Source organism: Buceros rhinoceros, unplaced genomic scaffold (assembly GCF_000710305.1).
Source record: "Buceros rhinoceros silvestris isolate BGI_N320 unplaced genomic scaffold, ASM71030v1 scaffold169, whole genome shotgun sequence".
NCBI classification, from domain to species: Eukaryota; Metazoa; Chordata; class Aves; order Bucerotiformes; family Bucerotidae; genus Buceros; species Buceros rhinoceros.
In genome coordinates this window covers 41,364-63,593 of record NW_010429531.1, presented here as the reverse complement: position 1 = coordinate 63,593, position 22,230 = coordinate 41,364, and the positions used below count along the sequence as shown (strand labels likewise).

The 22,230-nt window shown below is 44.3% G+C and overlaps 1 protein-coding gene across 1 annotated transcript in view; it reads left to right on the top strand.

Moving 5' to 3' along the window:
- Positions 1–17,627: 17,627 nt before the first annotated feature.
- The window catches only part of LOC104499179 (neural-cadherin-like), a 41,936-nt gene continuing 37,333 nt past the window's right edge, over positions 17,628–22,230 (top strand). The window contains exons 1-5 of the mRNA XM_010142650.1: positions 17,628–17,679; positions 17,974–18,168; positions 18,626–18,851; positions 20,149–20,353; positions 20,743–20,854. Of these exons, the coding sequence (XP_010140952.1) occupies positions 17,628–17,679; positions 17,974–18,168; positions 18,626–18,851; positions 20,149–20,353; positions 20,743–20,854 (790 nt within the window). The remainder of the gene's footprint in view (positions 17,680–17,973; positions 18,169–18,625; positions 18,852–20,148; positions 20,354–20,742; positions 20,855–22,230) is intronic.

Below are 22,230 nucleotides of genomic sequence, written 5' to 3'. Positions count from 1 at the left end.
GGGTGCGGGGAGCCGCGGGCGGCAGTGGGAGCTAACCCCCTGGCTGGGTTTGGTGGCGTGGGCATGTGCCGCCTCTTCTCCGGTACCGCCTGCAGGGCTTTTGCGTCCTGTCTTCGAAGGAGCAGATGAAACGTGAAAAATGGTGGGGGTTTTTTTAGTTGATCTTCTGGTGTGAGGCATTTCCGACACAGCAGGTTCACTTCTGTTGGACCGGAGGAGTCTGTTCCTGGGTTAAGAAGTAGTTAAAGGGGGAGCACATCGCAACAGGCAGCTCGTCTTATAGCAGAGGGATTTACCAGAGAGCCTCTGCTGTTCACGGTAGTCCTCCGTGACCTGGGAAGGGAGAGGTGACTTTGTCCTGGGAGTGCATCCTTACAGACCAGCGGCTACAGACTGCTGTGCTTGGAGACCTTCTGCGACTGTTCGCTGAACAACTCTGGAATGAATGATGCTGAAAGTCATCTTACAGCAGTGGCAGAGCAGTGAACAGGAAGGGAAAGAAGCCATTGCAAGATAAACGTCCATGAGCTTAGGACAAGTAAAAAAATAAAAGTTGCCCGAGTCTGGAATCTTGGAAGTTGGTGTACGAAACTAAGTGGAGTTCCCATTGTACCACTGTGAAATCCTCTGTACATCAGCAGCTTGTATAGTCTCTGTGGTTCTCCTAATAACAGCAAAGAGCATGGCCAGACTGGTGAAACTTCACAAACCATGATCGAGCTTGTGGTGTGTTATGGCTACAAGAGCCGCCCTTTCTATGTGTTATTTTCATCTTATTCAGAGTAAGTTTTGTAGTGTGTTTGTAACTGCAGCTGAGGCCTCTGGTAACATCACCGCTTGGGGTTTGTTGGGGTTTTTTGTTTTGTTTTTTTCTTAGAACTTTACAACTTCACTGTAAAGAGAATATTTACAGTTTTCTATAAATGGTTTTTAAAGGCTAGTTCTCAGGAAACGTGGAATAGAGCAGGGAGGAAAACAAATGTGATGAAGCGTGCTGGGGGCTGTGATCATTACCATTGTGCACCGTGTGCAGTCTGAGAATCCCAGAGCCGCCTGCCTCAGAAACTTGTTCTTTCAGGAATGGGCTGTGTTCTGCAAGTGATAAACATTTAACATGATAAAAAGCAGTGCACAGTATTTCTAGGTACTAACTTTAAACAAACCACCTGATGTTGAAAGTAGAACTTCTCATTCGTGCTAAAGATGGAAGGGTGAAATGTTGGTTGACTGTCTTGCTTATTTATAATGAAAGCAAATAACCTTGTGGGCAGTATTGTACAAATGATTAATCGTGTTGTCCTCTCCAGTCTGGTGCTGTGTAGCGTGTTTTTACTACTGTCTATGCACCCATCATGTATTGACAAGAGATGAGCCTCAGGGAGAAAGGAATTCAATGATCAAGTGGGACAAGGTCATTTAGACCCTCCTTTAAGCTACTTTGAAAATCGAACCTATCTCATAACTTTGTACAGTAACGAACTTGGGATTGTTTTCTGGCTGCTTTTTTTAGAGGAAGATGATGAAACAGTGGGAGGCTTTGAACATCCTTTTTTTTATCTGAAGAAACCTGGTGAGCTGTCTGAAGCTGAAAAGAATTACCTTTGGACTGCTCCTCATTTCTCCTCATGCCTCTTAATAAGTACAATTAACAGTGGGTCACATAGTAATCAATATTATGGAATATGTGGCAAACTTTTAATCCTCTCATTAATTGAAAAACAAAACTATTGGACCCTTATTAATTACCGTCTCTTATGTAAAAGTCATGAATGGGAGTAGGCCTTTTATGGGTGCTGGTTGGACTCGATGATCTTTGAGGTCTCTTCCGGCCGGATGGTGATTCTGTGATTCTGTGATTCTGTGATTCTGAAAGTCATATTCTGTGATTCTGTGATTCTGGGTGCTGCTTCTCCAGTGAAGCATGTGTCTTGGGTTTTGGGGTTTTTTTCAGGAAAAACAAAGCTCTTTTGGCACTTAAAAATTAAAAAGGAGGTCAGGAAGTAACTTAGAGCACCATTTCTTGCAACCAATGTCCTAGAAAAACAAGTAATTCGTGTATACAGTTGAAATACTGACATAAAACAAGCGTAGAGCACAATAACTGTCTGAATCCTACCTATTGCTGAGTACTCACAGCAGTGATGTGTGTGGGGCTGCTGCCTGTTCTGTGGGGACACTGTAGCTGGCACTGTGAAAACATGGTTCTTCTCATGTTACAAATGACAGTACGAGAGGCTATGGCCTTAAGTTGCTTCAGGGAAAATTTAGGTTGGATATCATGAAAAATTTCTTTACACAGACGGTCATTAAGCACTGGAACAGGCTGCCCAGGGAGGTGGTGGAGTCCCCTTCCCTGGAAGTGTTTAAAAGCCATGTAGATGTGGTGCTGAGGGACATGGATTAGGGTGAATGGTTGGACTCGATGATCTTAAAGGACTCTTTTAACGAGGTGATTCTGTGTGTGAATATACTCTTGGTACATGGACTGAGCATCACAAAGAGGTTTGCACACCTCCTGTGTCTTAGTTACTACTCAGAGCAGTTAGCATCTTTAGGAATCTGGCAGGTTGTCTCCTTACTGTTCTGGGCTCTGCTTGGGAGTGTTTGTGAGATTGGGGCCTGGAGCTCAGGCAAGACTCGTATACAAAGACAGGAGATACAAATCTGCCATTTCCTCAGCCAGATTTTCTTTTGGGACACTTAACATCCTGGAAACACTGACTGCACCAGTGCGTAGCCTCAGTGTGGAAGGGTCTGGGGGTGGTGGGGAAGGGTTGAAAGGGCTGTGGCTCCCTTTCCCTTCCAAGTCTGTCTTCGTTCAGGCACACTTGCTCACGCCTGCAAGCACCTACATGGGTTCTCATACTTGTTGCCGACTTACACAGTGTGGGACCTGAGCACTTACACAGCTGTTTCCTCTTCCTCCGCGGATGGCCATCCGTTCTGTAGCTGGTGCGCACTGGGTAGAAGCTTTATGTTTAGGACTTTGTCTATCATGTTTCAAGAAGCGAGGGAACACAATTTCTTATCCCTGTTCCTCAACTGTAGCAGACTTTCAGCTCTGGTTTGGTTGTGGGTTTTTTGTTTTTCAGTTTTGCAGTTTGCTTGGGTTTTTTTATTATTATTGTCCTTATGAGCCTGCCACAGAGGACTTACAGAGGACATGCTGCATTGGCTTGGAATAGTGAGACCCGCTGGGTGATGTCCATGCTCCTGCACACACTGACACTGCGATGCTCTGTCCCCTGTGGGTGGGATATGTGGTATCAGACTGAAAACATCCATGGAAAGAAGCCACTCCATAAACCGCGAAAGTTATTTTTCTTTAACAAAAAGAGAGAATTAAAAAAAGCGTAGCAAGTCAAATCTCTTCCCCTCCCATGTCTGCAGTGCTTTGAAGGGTGAGCTTGAGGATAGCAACCCTTCAAATCTGGGATGCTGCAAGACATCAAATGAGGTGAACACCAGCAGTTAGTTTATGACTGAAATGAATACAGCAGTTGCAAGGCTGTTCAGTATTTCCATGTTTTGGAACGCGATGGATCTCTTGCCCCTTGTTCTCTTTCAGGTGGGTTACTAACTCTTTACTACTATAACTGAATTTCAGAGAGGTAGATCTTAAACCCTGCTGAGGAGGGTGTAGCACAATGCTGTTCCTTGGGTGTTGTGTGTTATGGTCATGGTCAGTATTGAATCCTTGAGTCACCAGAAACAAATGGTATTTTAAAAAGGCATCTGCCAAATCTTGAAATTCCTGAAAATACAGCCTGGACTGCACACAGAAAGATTACATAGCGTGAGTCCCTTGCACTTTCTTAAAAAATTTCCCCCAGGATGCCTACAGGGAAGGGAAAAATTTTCAGTCCACGTGATACTGCTTCTGTAAAAACTAACAAGTAATCCGTGCATGCTGCTGGCTAGGATTTCAAGTCAAGATATAGCTTATGTTTGGGTCTTTTTTCATGGAGCCAGAAATGGCCCATTGCTTACTGGCACCACCTGACACTTCTAGAACAAAACAAATGTGACTCCAGAAACAAAAATCTGACCTGGCAGTCAGGTTCGGAGGTCAAAATATATGCTGCTTTTTTTTTTCTTTCCCTCCTCTCATCAGACTGATTAAAACCATCTGTGGATACTATTGTTGTGCCTTCAAATTCAGGTGCTGACAGCGAAGAAGCTTGCTTCACTTAAACTGTGAAACCGTTTCAATGGCCAGGGATCATTAGACAACACAGCAAGCTCCAGGATGAACGTTATTTTGCTACACTGTCTATATGTGTCTTTGGAAGAATCTTACTGTAAAAAAAATTATGTAAAAATATACAATGACCCAGAGGCAATAAATAAGTGGTAAGAATGTCTGATAAAGTCTATAGCTGAGAAACCAACAAAATGTTTATTACAAGTATTCTTAGTAAGGTACGTAAGAAGTTATTTAATTTACGAGAAATCTTTTATCATAACAAGAGAAAAAGCAATAGGAGACCTTCAAAAGAGAATATTCAGCCCTTTATTCTTAATGTTAATTTAATCTTAAATTCTATTATACAGCCTCTGATTTAATATTTCTGAGTTTTCATTACCTTACAACAGCAGGAAAGGATTAAAAAACCAGGTTTAGGCCCAGATCAAAGCTGCATCATGCCAGAAATACCTCTGCGTGCCCTCAGTGTTGTCTCGTGCTCTGAAGCACTAAGGAGTGCATGGCAGGGTTTAATTTTCCTGCTCAGACAGGAGTTGTGTGATCTGCAGCTGCCTTTTCACACCTGCATTGCACACAGGAGACCCAAAATTCGTGCATACTGTGTTTGCACGAGCAGTTTGTTCATATAAGCATCCTGCGCGCTGGTGGCGTTCAGTGTGGAGGGGTATGGGTCGGGTGAAGACCAAAGTCAGGACCCTAAATTTTAGGACAGCAAAATTCCAGCTGTTCAAGGAGTCAGTCAATAGGTTCCCCTGGGAAATGGCCCTCAGGGACAAGGGAGCGGAACAGAGCTGGCAGATCTTTAAGGATGCTTCCATAGAGGACAAGAGCTGTTGATACCCAGGTGTATGAAATCAGGCAAGGAAGGGAAAAGACCAGCGCGGCTGATTCGAGACCTGCTGGTTAAATTAAAAGGCAAGAAGGAAATGCAGGGGGGGGGAAGCAGGGGCAGGTATCCTGGGAAGAGTATAGGGACACTTCCTGGTTGTGTAGGGATGATGTCTTTTCTGACCGAGAAAGGCAGAGGTGTGGCGGGAGCTGAACTTGGCAAGGGACACAAAGAGTAGTAAGAAGATTTCTACAGGTATGTCAGCTAGAAAAGCAAGGTTAGAGAAAGTGTACTGTCCTGATGAACACGATGGGCAAGCTGGTAACAACAGACAAGGAGAAGGCCGAGGTGCCCAGCAACTTTTTTGCCTTGGTCTTCACTGACAAACTCTCTTTTCATACCTTCTGAGCTGATGGACTGCAAGACTGGGATCAGGGGGCAAAGTCCCTCCCACCGTAAAGGAACATCAGGTTTGTGACCACCTGAGGAACTGAACATACATGAGTCTATGGGACCTGATAAGATGCACCCCGGAGTCCTGAGGGCATTGGCTGATGTAGCTGCCCAGCTACTCTCCATGATATTAGAAAAGTCCTGGCAGTCAGGTGAAGTCCCTGGAGACTGGAAAAGGGGAAACATTGCAGCCATTTTTAAAACCGTAGGAAGGAGCTCCCTGGGAAACACCGACTGTCAGTCTCACCTGCCCCTGGGAAGGTCACGGAACAGATCCTCCTAGAAGCTCTGTTAAGGCACGTGAGGGGCAGGGAGGAGATTCATGACAGCCATCATGGCTTCACCAAGGGCAAGCCCTGCTGACAAACCTAGTGACCTTCTGTGATAAAGTGACTACAGTGGACAAGTGAAGAGCTATGGACATCATCTATCTGGACTTCTGTAAGGCCTTTGACATGGTCCCCCCACAACATAATTCTCACAGAATTGAAGAGATAGGGATTTGATGGATGTGCAGTGGGTAATGAATTGTTTGGATGGTCACATCCAGAGGCTAGTGGTCAATGGCTTCATGTCCAGATGGAGATCAGTGACAAGTGGTGACCCTCAGGGGTCTATACTGGGACCAGTGCTGTTTAATATCTTCACCAACATAAAGAGTGAGATAGAGTGCACCCTCAGCAAATTTGTAAATGACACCAAGGTGAGTGGAGCAGCTGACATGCCTGAGGGATGGGATGGCATTCAGCGGGACTTGGACAAGTTGGAGAACTGGGCCTGTGTGAACACCATGAGGTTCAACAAGGGCAAGTACAAGGTCCTACACCTGGGTTAGGGCAATCCTTGGTATCAGTGCAGGCTGGGGGATGAAGGAATTGAGAGCAGCCCTGTGGAGAAGGACTTGGGGATACTGATGAATGAAAGACTGGACACGAGCTGAAATGTATGCTCACAGCCCAGAAGGCCAACCTTATCCTGGGCTGCATCAAAAGCAGTGTGGCCAGCAGGTTGAGGGAGGTGATTCTCCCGCTCTGCTCTGCCCTGTGAGACCCCACCTGGAGCACTGTGTCCAGCTCTGGAGTCCTCAGCACAGGAAAGACATGAACCTGTTGGAGGGGGTCCAGAGGAGGACCATGAAAATGATTAGAGGGATAAAACACTTCTGCTAGGAAGACAGGCCAAGAGAGTTGGGGTTGTTCAGCCTGCAGAAGGCTCTGGGGAGACCTTATTGAAGCCTTCCAGTACTTGAAGGGAGCTTATATGAAAGATGGGAACAGTCTTTTTAGCAGGGCCTGTTTTGGCAGGCAAGTGATAATGGTTGTAAACTAAAAGAGGGGAGATTTAGACTAGATAAAAGGAAGAAATTTTTTACAATGAGGGTGGTGAAACACTGGTGGCCCAGAGAGGTGGTAGATGTCCCATCCCTGGAAACGTTCAAGGTCAGGTTGGATGGGGCTCTGTGCAACCTGATCTAGATGCAGATGTCTCTGTTCACTGCAGGGGGATGTGGACTAGATGGCCTTTGAAGGTCACTTCCAACCCAAAGCATTCTGTGATTTTGTGCAGGTAGCCTTCTCATTTGGGAATACAACTCTGAAACGGAATTGAACTTGCTTCCACTCATGCATCTCCAATGGGCTTTGAAAGCCGAACTCACTGGAGACTGGTGGTGGCTTCTCCGCAGGCGTTCCAGTGCAGGCATTAGTTTTTCCTTGGTAAAGCGCTCAGACCCACACTAATGTGTATCTCAACAGTACTGGAATTTTTAGCCTGAGCAGAGACCTCAGCATGCTAGTGGCAACTGTCCAAAATTTAAGAGGAAATTTAAGAAAAGCCATTAAAAGCTTGACCTTAGGGAGCGGGCTGGTGGAAAGGACTTGGTGTTCTGCTCCTATATGCTTTTCTCTGTCTTGCACATTGCTGATGGAAGGATCTAAAAGCAGTGCTTGGTGACAGCCGAGTAAGGAGTGGTTTGTGCATACAACCACGGATGCACTTGCTTTTTGTCAGATGGGTTGGCTGAGCTTTTGAGTAAACAAATACTATACATATGGAATAGACATCTGCTTCATGAGAGAGAGGTAGCAAAGCAGTGAAGGATACGTCTGTGAAAGAGGAAAAGGATCTGTTTAGAAATTTAGTATGTGAGAAGAACTGGAAGGTATGCTGTTGACGCTACCTTTTAATTTCTTACGACACGGTGTAGTAGCCAGCACACTGCTCCTCTGGAGGCTGCTGCTCCACATGCACCTCTGAATGCTGCTGTCCACCATCACCACCAGTGCAGGTGCTGCTGGGTCTGAGATGCATCTCTCGCAGTTGCATCCAGTGGAGTTAATCAGAAGTATTGCTACAGCTTCTTTTGGCATCTTCTTGTACATATAGAACACACTTTTGCAGTTCAGAATGTCCTTGTATTTTGCTGGTGACAGTGACTTTTTAAGTCTTTGGAAGTAAGTTAATATGATCCAAGCATGGTCACAGGAACAGCTCTTACTGCATAAAGTCTCAGCAAGCAACTTTTAAAAATATTTGTGCAAACCTCAAGGAGAAGATACTCACTTATATTAAAGGACAATGCTGATAAATGCCTGTGGTTTTTCCACAGAAAGACTGGAGCTGGAAGTGAGGTGGTTCCTAACCGTTGGAGCAATCAGATTGTGCTCCAACCTCTCAGGAAGGGGATCTTCTATGCCCGCCACAAACTACTTTAAACTTAGGAAGTGCCACTTTAATGAGGAAGAGTAGGTGCTGTATTATGTGGGATGACAGCAAGGCAAAGGCAGTGACTGGGAACTTGTACAGTCATGGGGTCCTCAAAAGATGTCGGGTTTCGTTAATGATGCTGCCCTTAAATGTTTAGGAATCTTCCTAGAATTTGTGACTATACATTTTGAGTCTCTTTTTTGTTGGCAGACAGGAGACCTTGCAGTAATGTCACATCAGTGACATTAAGTACAGTCTTAGAGTGTGCCATACCACACAAATGTCTATTTTGTCTATAATTTCACCTGCTTTGTGAACTATTGGCCACAGGGTAGAAGATGAAGTTGTGAGGGATGAAAATAAACCAAAAGATCACGCCTCTCCTTCCTATCAACCATAAAAGCTGAATGATCTGCAAAGTGAAGCAACTTTTAAATGCCAAGATTGCAGGTGTGTCTTACAGCACTTTCCTTCTTTAAAAAAAGGCTTGAAAATCCCCCAAAGTCCTCTGTGCTGATGACTCTTCAGCTGTTCTTACTATGTCAGCATGGTCTGACTTGCTCATCAACTGACATGCCTGCAAATGATTATGGATCATATGTTATGTAATAACATCTTTTAATGGTGATTAGCAGGCTGTTAACATGGCAAGCTGTAATAAAACACTTGTTTTTTGAAGAATCCTGTCATTTGGAAGCTTTTGAGATCCTGTAAATGATTGTACTTCCCACCTTCTCTGCAGTACTGTGAAGGTTTCCTAATCCTTGTGGTTGTGTGGCAATGGCCACACTGGCAGCTGTTGGCAGATACAGTAGATTTAAGCATTGAGGCAAAGATGCTACTTCTGTAATCACAGGACTGACAGTGCTTCAGAGTCTTCCTCTGGAAACAAGGGGGAAAACTGAAACATTTTTAAAAACGAGGGGATGACACCATAGTCAAGCTTTAAAGGCTAGGACAGGATGAAGTAGTAGCAGAAAAGATATGATGTGTTTAGCAGTCCTGTTCTTACATCTGTCTGAAGCTATTCCTGTGATGTACAGACATCTGCCTGTGGAGATGTCTTTTCTGTCCCCAAAATGCTGCAGATGTCTCAGATACCTAGGGTGACGGAGGTACCTGCTGTAGCTTTGCATTCCCACAGAAGTGAAAAATGGCCTGAAGGTTTGTCTTTGCTGCCTGCAATTGTCTTATAGCTCTGATGGTCCCACTGGGTAAGTCTAGAGGTAGTATTGAGGTAAGCAAGACCTTGACTCCTAAAACTGGAGAGGTAGCCTATGAGTAGAAAACATATCCAAGTCCTGGTGCATATTAAGAAATACGTCATGAAAATAATGCAAAGTGATTTCTGCAGCTGGTCTGCCAAGCTTGCTGGTTGTGGTTAACCAAGGAGGGAAACTTGAAACCCGCTGGTTTCCCTTCCACAGGGAGGAAAATTGAAAACCTCTGTTTAGATGAGGCAGCCAGTGCAGCTGAATTGCTGAGCTGTTGTGTGGCTGGGGGCTGTTCATCCACAAGATGATGTAGTGGTTTGTAGGCTTTCAAGGGAGTAAAAAGACCTTTTCCTGTAACCAGGATAGTGAGGCTATTACCCTGTCTTCAACACGTGGCCCTCCCTGCTCGGTCCCACAGAGCCCAGTTGGTATGCTAGTGTGTTACCAGCGGCTGTGATACTCTGAGCATTGTCTCCAAACGTTTGGAGTATTTTTGCTAAACTGAATCTCTTCGTTAACGGTAATTTCACTCAGGAATCTCTTGTCAGTGTTAGGGGTGGAGCTGACCTGTTATCTGCGTGGCAGTAGACTAGCCATACTAAAACTGCCCTCTACAACTTTCCTTAAGGGAGTTGGAGAAAAGAAATTCAGAAAATTAAGTCTTTAGTTCTGGAGGAGTGACCTGTGCTGAGAAGGCTCTCCCCACTGTGAGAGCTTCTCCTCACCCCTAAACTCTTCCCAGGAGGGATGACAGTATCCGGCTTTTTATGAGACATATGAGCATTGCAGGCATTGTTGACAGGACTACTCGTTGAGGCCAAACAAAAGCTGCTTTCCCTTTTCTTTTCCCTCAGTGGGCATCCTTATTTGCCATCCCCATCTTGTGGCCAGCTGCTGACTTCCATAAAGCTTGTAGGAACAAACTTGCCACCAGGTTCCAGAGCCATTTGGGCAGGAGAGTGGGGGCACAGCAGACAGCATGACTCTGTAAATCATCACTTTTTTAGGCTAAAAGGTGTTTCTAAAAGTGATGATGAATTCTAGTTGAAGATTAATTACTGCTATAAGATATTTTGCTGGCAGTTTAAATACTCATAAGCAGATTATTCCTACATTAGTTTTGGCGAAATTCCTGAAAGGCGTAGAGGTAAACCTGGAATAGTTTTCATTATGCATGTCCATATGTATTTTAATTTTTTTTTCAGATCCAGTACTTCAGTGATTGTAGGATACTGCGTAGTGGCCAAGGACTGGATTGCAGGTGCTTTGAGGACAGGGATGTTTTGGAGTTAGTTGATGAGATGATACCTAACACGGTGACCCAATCTTGCCCGATCCTCAGGTAGCACTGGAGTACGTGACTGACCATAACTACAAAATAAAGACTGGAATGTTCAAAAGCAGCTTGAATTTTAAATATTTCTGTTGTTAGTCAAGGATAATAGTTAGAAACTGGGGCACTGTATCTTGCCACCATAGAGCATCTAGTTATGAAAAAGGCTGATGAACTGGCATTTCTGATTTGCGATACCGTTTATGCAAAGCTTTCTTGTAAAAGAAGTGAACAGTGCTTCACCATAGAGCATCTAGTTATGAAAAAGGCTGATGAACTGGCATTTCTGATTTGCGATACCGTTTATGCAAAGCTTTCTTGTAAAAGAAGTGAACAAGTGCTTGAAAGCAAAAAAAAAAAAAATGAACCACCCAAAAAACCCCAAGGAAAAACCCAATAAAAACCAAGGAAACACTTTTGTCTAGTATCATGACAGTAAGGGGAACTGATAGCAGATGTATATTGAGGGGCATAAAAGCTGCTTCTCAGTGCTTCATGCCTGTGAATACCTCCTCTGGGGGTTTTCACCTTGTTTCTAACCCTCTTGACTTGCACAGATGACAGTTGGGGTTTTTCCTCTGCTCTCTCAGAAGAGCAGGAGGCCTTGTGTCCCTGTCCTCTTCACTGGAGCCTTCTCAAGGGGCTGGGGCTGCTAGGGAAGGGAAGTATTCAGCATTATCAGTGGCTTATCTTTAAATCACTCAGTGTTAGGGAGGCGTGTGAAGTGTAGGAGCCCTAAACTCTAAGGATTACAGTTCCTGACTAGTCGTGTTTTCTCTGTCTTCCTGCACAAATCCTCTTTGTTTTTTTTCCCTTGATCTTACCTGAGGCTCCTCAGATCTGTCATACATTTAGGAGATTGAAGCCTGAGCTGCACATTGTAACCCTTGTTGATTCTAATCACAGAATGTTGGGGGTTGCAAAGGACCTCTGGAGATCATCTAGTCCAAACCTCCTGCTAAAGCAAGTTCACCTAGAGCAGGTTGCACAGGATCATGCCCAGATGGGTTTTGAATATCTGCAGAGAAGGAGACTCCACAGCCTCTCTGGGCACCCTGTTCCAGTGCTCTGCCACCCTCAAAGTAAAGAAGTTTCTCCTCATGTTTAGCTGGAACTTCCTGTGTTCCAGTTTGTACCCATTGCCCCTTGCCCTGTCACTGGGCACACTGGGAAGTCTGACCCTATCCTGACACCCACCCTTTAGATATTTATAAGCATTGATAAGATCCCCTCTCAGTCTTCTCTCATCTCCAGGCTAAACAGACCCAGGTCTCGCAGCCTTTCCTTGTCAGAGAGATGCTCCAGTCCCCTGATCATATTTGCAGCCCTTTGCTGAACTCTCCCCAGTGGCAGAGTAGAGGGGGAGGAGAACGTCCCTTGACCTGCTGGTCACGCTTGTCTTAATGCACCCCAGGATACCATTGGTCTCCTTGGCCACGAGGGCACACTGCTGGCTCATGGTTAACTTGTGGTCCACCAGGACTCCTGGGTCCTTCTCCACAGAGCTGTTTTCCAGCAGGGCAATCCCTAACCTGTACTGGTACATGGGGCTATTCCTCCCCACGTGCAGGACCTTACACTTGCCCGTGTTGAACATCATTCAGTTCTTCTCTGCCCAGCTCTCCAGTCTGTCCGGGTCTCCCTGAATGACAGCACAGCCTTCTGGTGTGTCGGACACTCCTCCCAGTTTTGGGGTGGGTACACTCCATGCCTTCATCCAGGTCACTGATGAATATTTTGAACAGGACTGGACCCAATACTGGGGAACACCACGAGCTAGAGCCCTCTAGTAGACTCTGCACCACTGATCACAACCTCTGAGCTCTGTCATTCAGCCAATTCTCATGCAATGTTAAACATAAAAAAAAAATTCAAAACCGTTTATTGTGACAAGCAGAGTCTGGTCCCTGCCATAAATTTTGGAAATAAGTGATGGTTCCCCTATCTTCACACTAAAGTTCTGTATTAATATAGAAACTCATCACGTTGGCAGTGTTCATTGGGATGGCTGCTCCCTGCCAAGCATTTTACCCTGCTGCCTCCATACTTGCCCTCTCTGCAGGGGGCTCTGGAGACCAAAGGAAACTTAACTCTAAATAAAAGAGTCCTTTTTTTTTTCTTTCTTTCCCTTTTTGCTTCTACCGAAAAACACTGATCTTTCCATAGTCTTCAGTATATCCAATTACGTTGTTTTGAAATTACTCTTGAAAATTGTAATTTATAAGGAAAATTGCAAATATTCAGGACAAGCATTTATAGGACTTCTACGACAAGTTGTATTTACATGTATATTTAGATGTATATACACAATATATTTTCTATCTCAAATACAATTTTGTATGATATTTGAGATGGAAGCTTATTAACTTATTCAGTGCATCAGGTTTTTCCTGACAATTACATTCTCTTTAATTTGAGCAAATACAGACCGTTTGAAACAAATGTTGAGTTTCAGTCCTGAAGATGACAAGGGTTTCTTGCCATGATAGTAGCCATTTCTCAGGTGTGTATTTCCTGGAGAGGGTTCAGTAGTGAGCCAAAGCTCCTGTTGTCTTGCCTTGGCATGATGAGGGGATGTGTGAACATCCTTGATGTATGAGCATCCTGCCTTGTTGTAACAAAACCTCCTATTTCAAGCTGGGTACTTCAGAAATGTCTTCGCGTACCATGCCGTCTCTTTTACATTCAAATGGCTAATTTTGCCAGAAGGGATATAACCAAAACAAAACCTACCATTTTTTATGCACCTTTTTTGCTTCTCATCTTCCCAATATCAGTCCCATTACACCAGCATTAGTCACATCAAACCCACATCAGTCAGCGCAGCTCTAATCTGCATCTCAGGAAAAGAAAATTCCTTCTATCATCCTTCCCTTTAGGGGGGAAAATAAATGATTAAAGGAACACAGAGCTGATGCAAGCTTGCCGGAATGGCCACTTGCAGTTTAAAAACCTTTTCCAGTTCTTTCTTTGCTTTCATGCTCTTGTCCAAGGATGGTGCTTGTGTGTCTGCTCTGACCTGCTGAAGTGTGTTTAAGCCTCAAAGACAGAAAGTAAGCAGCTCTTCCTGGCCACGTGGTCAGTGCACTTGCTACATCCTAACCCTTCTACTTGGGTTCCTCTTAGCTGGTCATTGGTTGATAGCCCTTTCACACCATCTCTGATACGCCTTTCTCATCGGCAAGCAAGAGGTAAAGCTGAAGCCTTGGGGATATGCTAGTATCTCCAGGAAAATCAGCCCCCCTTAATATTCTCTTCTGCATTGATCATACCATGACTCTTTTTCAAATGCATGATGTGGAGGGCAGGTGTTTTATCCTATTGATAGTCTTGTTTCATAGGCTGTAGGGTCTGTTTTCCTGATTATTTCCTTCCTTTCAGTGGATGATTCATATTGACAAAATGTGTGAGCTGTAACATCACTAGGTGATGTTGCATTTTGATTTAATAGGATGCTGAGGTTGTGTCAGTGGAACAAAATAAAACACTATCGATTTCAGAGGCTTGATCTGTTAATGCCTTTGCAGTTATGACAGTTCAGAAAACAATGTATTGCTGGAAAAAAGCCCTACTTTATCAAGACTGGTTTTGTTTCACTGGTTTTTTTCGAGTTAATCTGATAATTTTCTATAGTGTTTGACTGCATGCACCCATAACATCTTAAAATCCTTGGGTTTCTCACACCTAGTGTGTGTGTGCAAAGAGGAGACAGGTACCAGAACAGAAAAGTCTTTACTGCTGAGTAGTGACAGCTCAAAGTGCTGCATCTGAATGACTTGTTCTGAATGATAGGGCAGAATAGTGCTGTTGACTGACCTCTGGTTAGTCAGCTTTGGGTTTTTTAGATTTTTGGACTTGCTCTAACTTAGACCTGGCCTTTATAAATTTTTTTGTCATAGAATCATTTAGATTGGAAAAGACCTTAAGATCATCAGGCCCAGCCATTAACACTGCCAAGTCCACCACTAAGCCATGTCCCTAAGTGCCAGATCTACACGTCTTTTAAATACCCCCAGGGATGGGAACTTCGCCACTTCCCTGGGCAGCCTGTTCCAGTGCTTGTCAATCCGTTCTGCAAAGAAAATATTCCTAATATCCAACATAAACCTCCTCTGCGGCAACTTGAGGCTGTTTCCTCTCATCCTATCGCTTGTTACTTGGAAGAAGAGACTGATAACCATCTCACTTCAACCTCCTTTCAGGTAGTTATAAAGAGTGATAAGGTCTTCTTCAGTCTCTTCTCCTCCAGGCTAAACAACTCCAATTTCCTCAGCTGCTCCTCTTAAGTCTTGTGCTCTAGATCCTTCACAGTTTCATTGCTTTTCTTTGGACATGCTCCAGCACCTCAGTGTTCTCCTTGAAGTGAGGGGCCCAAAACTGGACACAGTATTCAAGGTGTGGCCTCACCAGTGCCGAGTAGAGGGGGACAATGACTGCCCCGCTCCTGCTGGCCACACTATTGCTGACACAAGCCAGGATGCCGCCTGGGCACACTGCTGGCCCATATTCAATCCTTGCTTGAACCTTGGAAACATTAGGAAAAATTTCTTCACTGGAAGGGTTGTCAAGCATTGGAACAGGCTGCCCAAGGAAGCAGTGGAGTCACTATCACCATCCCTGCAGGTATTTAAAAGTTGTGTAGATCTGGCACTTAGGGACATGGTTGTCGTGATGGACTTGGCAGTGGTGGGTTGACAGTTGGACTTGATGATCTTAAGGATCTTTTCCAACCTAAATGTGATTCTACAAGTCTATTTAAATACACATTTCAGACAGAGAGGAGGTGAAGTTTTTGTAAAAGTTCAGAAAGTTATCTTTAATTTGAGCATCACAAATATTTAACCTGACATGGTGAACTGAACTCAGTGAAATTTATTCTCTTTTCTGTCACTTTGTAAAGCCTAAAGCTCTGGTTTAGGACTGACATTTTGGCATGGTGGTGGATCACCTATGTGTGACAATATTAAGGAATAAGCCATATAAGCCATATAATTAAAATTCTTTGAATCATTCTCTAGGTTTCACTAAATGGGAAAAAATGCTTGACTTGATAATCATCTCTGCAGAAACTAGAACTGCCTGAATTAGACCAATGAATGAACAAAAAAATTTTTTTTTGCCGTGTGCCTACAAGTTCTCATGCTGTAACTTGGCCCTAGCAAAATGACACTGTCTATAGCTGGGTTAGTGAAGACGTGCTTTTCAGCCATCCCTCTTGCCTATGGATAAAATACTGACGGCTACAGCTGCTCTTGTGAGCCACTAGCTTGTGCTGAGCTGTGCCTTCTGTCACAGAGAAAAGCATTCTTAAAGAAGTGTGTTTAACAAATGTTCCCATGTATGTTGGTACATTAGCAAACCAAAACCCATGTAATCTAAGAATTTCCTCTACCTAAAAAAACATGTCTTAAGTTATTTTAAATATTTTTAAAAGCCCACAAACTTCAATGAGGTCTTTGCTCTCCTGGGAATGATTACCTGTCCATTACTTATTTTTACTGTGGGATAAGTCTGCTTGTAAATACTGGTCGTGCATGTCAGTCAATGTCTCTGTCTGTGGGTAGTCTTTTATTTAGTATCAGATTCCTGAGGTCTACAGTTAAAATTTGTTTGAAATTTCTAGCTTACTTCTTGCCTTTTCTTGGCTTTGTCCATGTACTCTTGTTCTCTTCCATCCGCTGTGAAGTGTGAGGCCTTCCTGAAGGCAGAGATCAAGGGTTTCCAGTATGAGACATATGTACACCCTGGTGGGGGCTTCTTTAGATAGTGGTGCAACCCTTAACAGATCTGCAGCCTCAGTGCAGTTTGCTCATGTCTGCCATCATACATTATCAGGCATTTCTCGTGTATTTTTCTACTCCACTGCCACCCCCCTTTCTACATTTAGGGGTTTTTTTATTTGTACATTTTCTATATTCAATAACATACTCATTTTGATTTGAACTCATATCTCAAGGCCCTCTCTGGAACACAAATGTCCTTCAGAAAATTTCTTCAAGAAGCTCATACGTACCTTTAGCTTCTGAAACCAAGATGCTATGAGTTCAAAAGGTAAAAATACTGTGATTAAATCTCTACAGGTTCTTTGCAGTAGAAGGTTCCTTCTCTTTCTTCTCTGTGGACAGCCCTTCTGCGCATCAGGGGTTCACTCCTTTTCTTGGGCTGGCGCTAGCAATGGCACAGCCACCCTGGGAGCAAGTCTAGGCTGATCCCAGTACTTGTCCCACTGATGCTCAACCCTACTACCTCAATGCCCTCAAACTGTGCTACCAGTTGGAGATCAGAGAGGATCTAGGTCAGACACTCAATGCAGGCCCTTCCAGGCTGCATTCAAGTCTGGTAGTCCAAGGTTGGGCAGATGCAATTGCCTGCACCCATTGTTTTAGGTATCGGAGTTCACTCTTTAGCCACAAAACAGTACAGGTGCAGTCAATGTATGTCCGTTTTTCTCTGCGGATTCAGTTAGAGGTGCTTGCTCCCAACCTGATCCTCCAGGCCCAGTAGAGAGCAGTTTGCACTGTGCTTCCCCTGCCAGTGCATGGCGTGTCCTCTCTCCCCAGCACTGGATGCAGCTGCTGGCTGACCTCCCCCCTCACTTGCCTCTCTCTGCAGAAGCAAAGCCTGAGGCTTTGCCCCGGGCGGGTGTGTGTGTGTGTGTCTTCATTTTCAAAGCTGGTCTTTCACTCATATGCAACCAGATGGGATGCTGGGGGAGGAAGGGCAAGGCACATCTACTTTTCCTTGAATGTTCAGTGGTTTGAGAAAACTAAACAAATTAGTGTTGGATTGAGAACAATTTAGGGAGTTTGATGGCTTGCCACTTCCACTGATTTTTAAGATAAATATTTTAATAAGCCCTAAACCCAATTTGGTAAAACTGGCAACATGTACACTGAATTTGTTGAAAATAAAAAGGCCAAATTTCACCCAAGTCTGGGTAAGTACCCACTTGAAACTATGTCATGGCCAGTGGTATAACTGACATAGTATTTTATATGCATAGCCGACTAACTAAAAGATATTATTGAAAGCATTTTTAATTACTTGCTAATTGCACTTAATGCACATCTAGCTGCTGAAGTCGGTATCTGTAACTGAATTTTTTGTGCATGCAATCGGATGAATGTCATGGGCAGTTCAGTTTGTTTACAGCTACTAATGGATAAGATCTTAAACTGTCCTGAGTAAAGTTTGTGAGGAAGCTGGCTGGAAATCTATGCATCTTTTGCAGATAACGACTGGTACCTCTGCCATGTGACACTCCTTGCCCCAGAAGAGGAAATTCTGTCCTGGGGCATGTACCCATACCCCTATCTGGCACGTGTTGACCCAGATGCCAGAAAAGGCACTCTAATCTACCAGCTTGTCGCCTATTACAGTAACAATGAGAACGCCAGCGCCGGGATAACTTACACGCTCATTGCCGGTATGTCTACTCTGAAAGAAATGGTAAAGTTCTGTTGCAGATTTTTCTTAATGATTTCCCATTTTACCATTTTATTGATAGATTTTTCCCTTGGGGAATGTTTAAAGATACAGCAGGCACAGCAAGTAGAAGCTGGAGGTACTTTTGGCAAAACACTTATGTGGATGGTAATCTTTCTTGCTGCCACTTTCTTTGCTTTACTTCTGTTTTGAAATCGATTGCAGCATTGTCCTTAGCTTAAGGCTCCATTTCTCACCTGTTCTCGTGTCTTTTACATGGCAGTGGTCAGCAGAGCATGGTGTGAGTGAAAGATAAAATGCACAACTGGAGAGGAAAAAAGAAGTGCATGCAAGGACATAGGTAGATAATTTGAGGATAGCTTACCTTAAAATAGCAAAGATGCAAACATTCTTGCTGTGTGGCATTTTACAGACCAGCTTTGTGTGTGTATTGATAGGTGGTGAAGAGCGATTCCGAGTAGATAAGGATACTGGCATTATCATGACGACTGGTTTGCCTTTGACATGGAACAAGGAGTATGTGGTTACTGTGGAAGCCACCGATGAGTATGGCAACAAAAGTCCCTATGCCTCCATTTCCATCCTGGCTGGCTCCCGACCTCCGCAGTTCACTAATATGTCATACAGTGTGTTTGTCCCTGAAAATACTCCAGCAGGAGAAACGTAAGTAGTGCTTTGTTAGGTGAGCTCCTCCCTGCAGTCTGAGCGAACTTCAGAGAGTGCAGAGCATTGCTGCTGCTCAGGGCTATGCATATCTGTTTGCCTATTACACTTTAAAGACAGGGTCTTTTTCTAAAAGAAATTATGCCTTTTCTAGTGTTTGAGAGTCTCCAGTGTGGCACATGGCGTAGTCTGGGATGCTGAAATTCTGCTGAAATTATTGTTTTCATGCTCTTGGGGTCTTACTGCATTGCATCATGAATTACAACAGCCACACTCCTGGCTATGCATCTTCAGGAGAACTTCAGACATAAATGAGTGCTTGAAAAATATTGTCTTTTAATTAACCAGATTTGGAGTTGTTTGTATCCCATTTGACTTGTATTTAAATTTTTAGAAAGACAAGTCATTGCCAGACTCTTGAGATAACAATGCCCTTGTGAAGTGGAAATAGATACAGCTAAGACTCCAAGGGGCTCTGCTGTTGCATAAAGAGTAGCTAAGCCAAGCGACAGTGGGGAGAAGGTGCCAAGCTGGCTCCGGTTTTTATTGTCACTGTTCAGCTGCTTGAGAGCAGCATGGGCTTTTAAAGCACCGAGCAGCAGGTGGAGCAGTGTTATATGGTGTTTAAGGACCAGGAAACCTCAAAATAAGCTGATGAAGTAGGAAAAGTTGCTGGAGATGTGCCGCTTAGTCTGTAAAAGAGACTGAATGAGGAGGAAGAGGGATTTTTTTCTCCTTCTCTGCAGCTTTCACTGAGATAGGCTTAAAGTGTATTGTCAGACTGGCCAGAGACTGGTGTGAGAGATGGAGCTTCAAAACTTAGGTCACAGTAGGGAGGCAAGCATTCATTTCCTGTCCTGCTGAGTTGGACAGCAGAATCTGGAAAGGCCCTGTGCTTCATGGGTTTCCAATCCATCTCTGAACCTGTTTGTTTTCTGAACACACAGCTTCAAAGAAAGTCAGAAGCGTAAGAGCTCCATTATCTCTGTAACTGATGCTAACAGAGTAACTGCTGTCCAGTATTTGGAAGGGTACAATAGGGAAGAAAAAGATGTTTTCATGCTAATAGAGGTTGAAATGGGTTGTTATCCTAGCCCTGCTATGTCAGGGGATCACTTTGGTGTGAGAAGAGAGGGTGGGTGGCCTTTCCAGGCCACTAGGATTTCCAGTCTGAATACAAAGCTGAGCCCAGCATTGAAAGAGTGAGAAATTCACCTTTCCATCCTCATCGAGGCTTAGGAGATAGCTTTTGTTGTTGTCGTTTTGAAGCAACGGATTATTCTCTCATTCTTTACAGAGTAGCAGTTGTTGAGGCCGTTTCTTTCCAGAGCCAGCCTCTTTCATACACTCTGCTGACAAACCCCAGTGGGCTCTTCAGGGTGAGACAGGAGAGTGGAGAGCTCAGCCTGACCCACCCTGTGGACTACGAGAGCGAGCACCACCTCTATCACCTCTTACTGAAAGCCATGGAAGTTGAGAGCACTCTTAGCAGCGTGACTGAGGTATGTGGATCACTTCACTTCCTACCCACTGTCTCTGCACTCTTTGTTACCTCATTAGCAGGAGCGGTTATGCACACAGATAGCCTAGAAAGCTCATGAAGATGCTTGGGAGGGAGGAGGCCTTATGGTACAGGCAGAAGGCTGGGCTGTGAGCTGGCTTCAGATCTAGACTCTGCCTCTTTGTCTTTGCCTCCCATCTGCTTGAAGTGGAGGACGTAATACTTCTGTGTGTTTCAGGAGTAGTGTGAGAACAGTCGAGCATTGGAGGTGTAAGGACAGGGACAGCAGCAAAAGCAATGAGTGGCCAGGCAGTGTCCTGAACAAGGTGCCCATTTTTCTAAGCTTCCTAAAAAAATCAAATCTCCTCTCAGCGTGTCCTTTTGTCTCAGGTCATGGTCCATATCACCGATGAAAATGACTGTTCTCCTGAATTTGAGCACTCCATTTACAGCAGAGACAACATTCCTGAAACCATTCCTGTCGGCACTTCTCTACTGCAAGGTGAGGACCATCCTGGTGCCTTTTTTTTCGGTCTTGCCATGGATCTGCAAGTTTGTGTTATGTGTTCACGTTCCTGTTGTGAGGAAGTGCTGTCTCCTCTTCAGTGGGCAATGCCTTTTTAAGATGTGGATGGTAGCTTTCCTGGAGGTCTGTAGATGGCTTTTAGGTACCCTGGAAGTGGAGTTGTGTCTTCAGGTGAGGACTGGTGTGCTGTGCCCAAGGAGGGATCTTGCACATAAACCCTGAGTGCGCAGACAACATTTTTTAGAGGCCAGAATAGTATCCTGTTGAAAAATAAGAGCTGTTGGAAATAACTTGTGTGCCCCAAGTTCCCCAAAACTTCAAGGTCACTCTTGAAATACTGTGGTTGCACAAATAAGGAGTGAACTTGCATGATGCTGCACCTCTTGTCTCAGTCTTCAGAGTCAGACAAGGAACAAAAGTCCATTCTCCAACCTGGTTTACTGGTGTCAGTTAAATGCCTTCAAAGGTGTCTCAGGATCAGATGTAGCCTGTCGTGATCTGATACATGCTACAGGTGTGTTCTCCGTAAAACTGGCAGTGAAAAGTTCTGCCTAAAACAGGCAGTTCTACCTAAAACTTACAGGCTTGCTGTCAGTATTTAAACTGAGAGTAGGGGCAGGTACTGGGGTAGTAATGGGAACACTGGCTGAGACCTTAGGGGGGTTATGAACCATGTGAGAAATGGGTAAATGACAAGGGAAGACTTAACAAAAATTTACATGTCAAGGATATACTTTTCGAAGACAATGATGTAAACATTTTCCTGAATTTGAAGCTGAACGTGTGCAGGTTGCAGTTGATAAGAAGCTTAGTTTTATTTGCGTAGCCACACCTGGTAAGAGAGCTGCAGTGACTGTGTTCTTTAAACACTTACCAAGAGAGTTCAGAGCTTGCTGTAGCTCAGTTTTTGGTTTAACAGCTTTTGGGAAGAAATACATTTATCGGAATCATCAACTCCTAAAATTACTAAGCATGTGATTTTCCTTGAAGAGATGAATGCTTTTCTCTCCAGGAGGCTTGTAAAGCTGGCCAAAAGTCACCTAGCTGTGGGGAAAAAACATGTGCCCCATACCCAAAGCAAGCAGAATGGTGGAACAGCAAAGGTGTGCAATTGCATCCCATTTGGTCATCGTGCCATGTGGGGTGCGTTTCAAGAGAAGGAGCCTTCTTAGTAAAGAAAATGCAAGGTGGAGGTATAGTGGGTGGGTGAACACTCACTTGACTGAGCAGCATTGGCAGTGGCTGCAAGGAAGCTGTCACCTGTACCCTGTACTGGATGAGTGCTGTGCCGCTAACTCTGAATGCCAAAGCAAGTATCATCTCAGGAGAAAAAAAAAAAAGGCAGGCCTTTC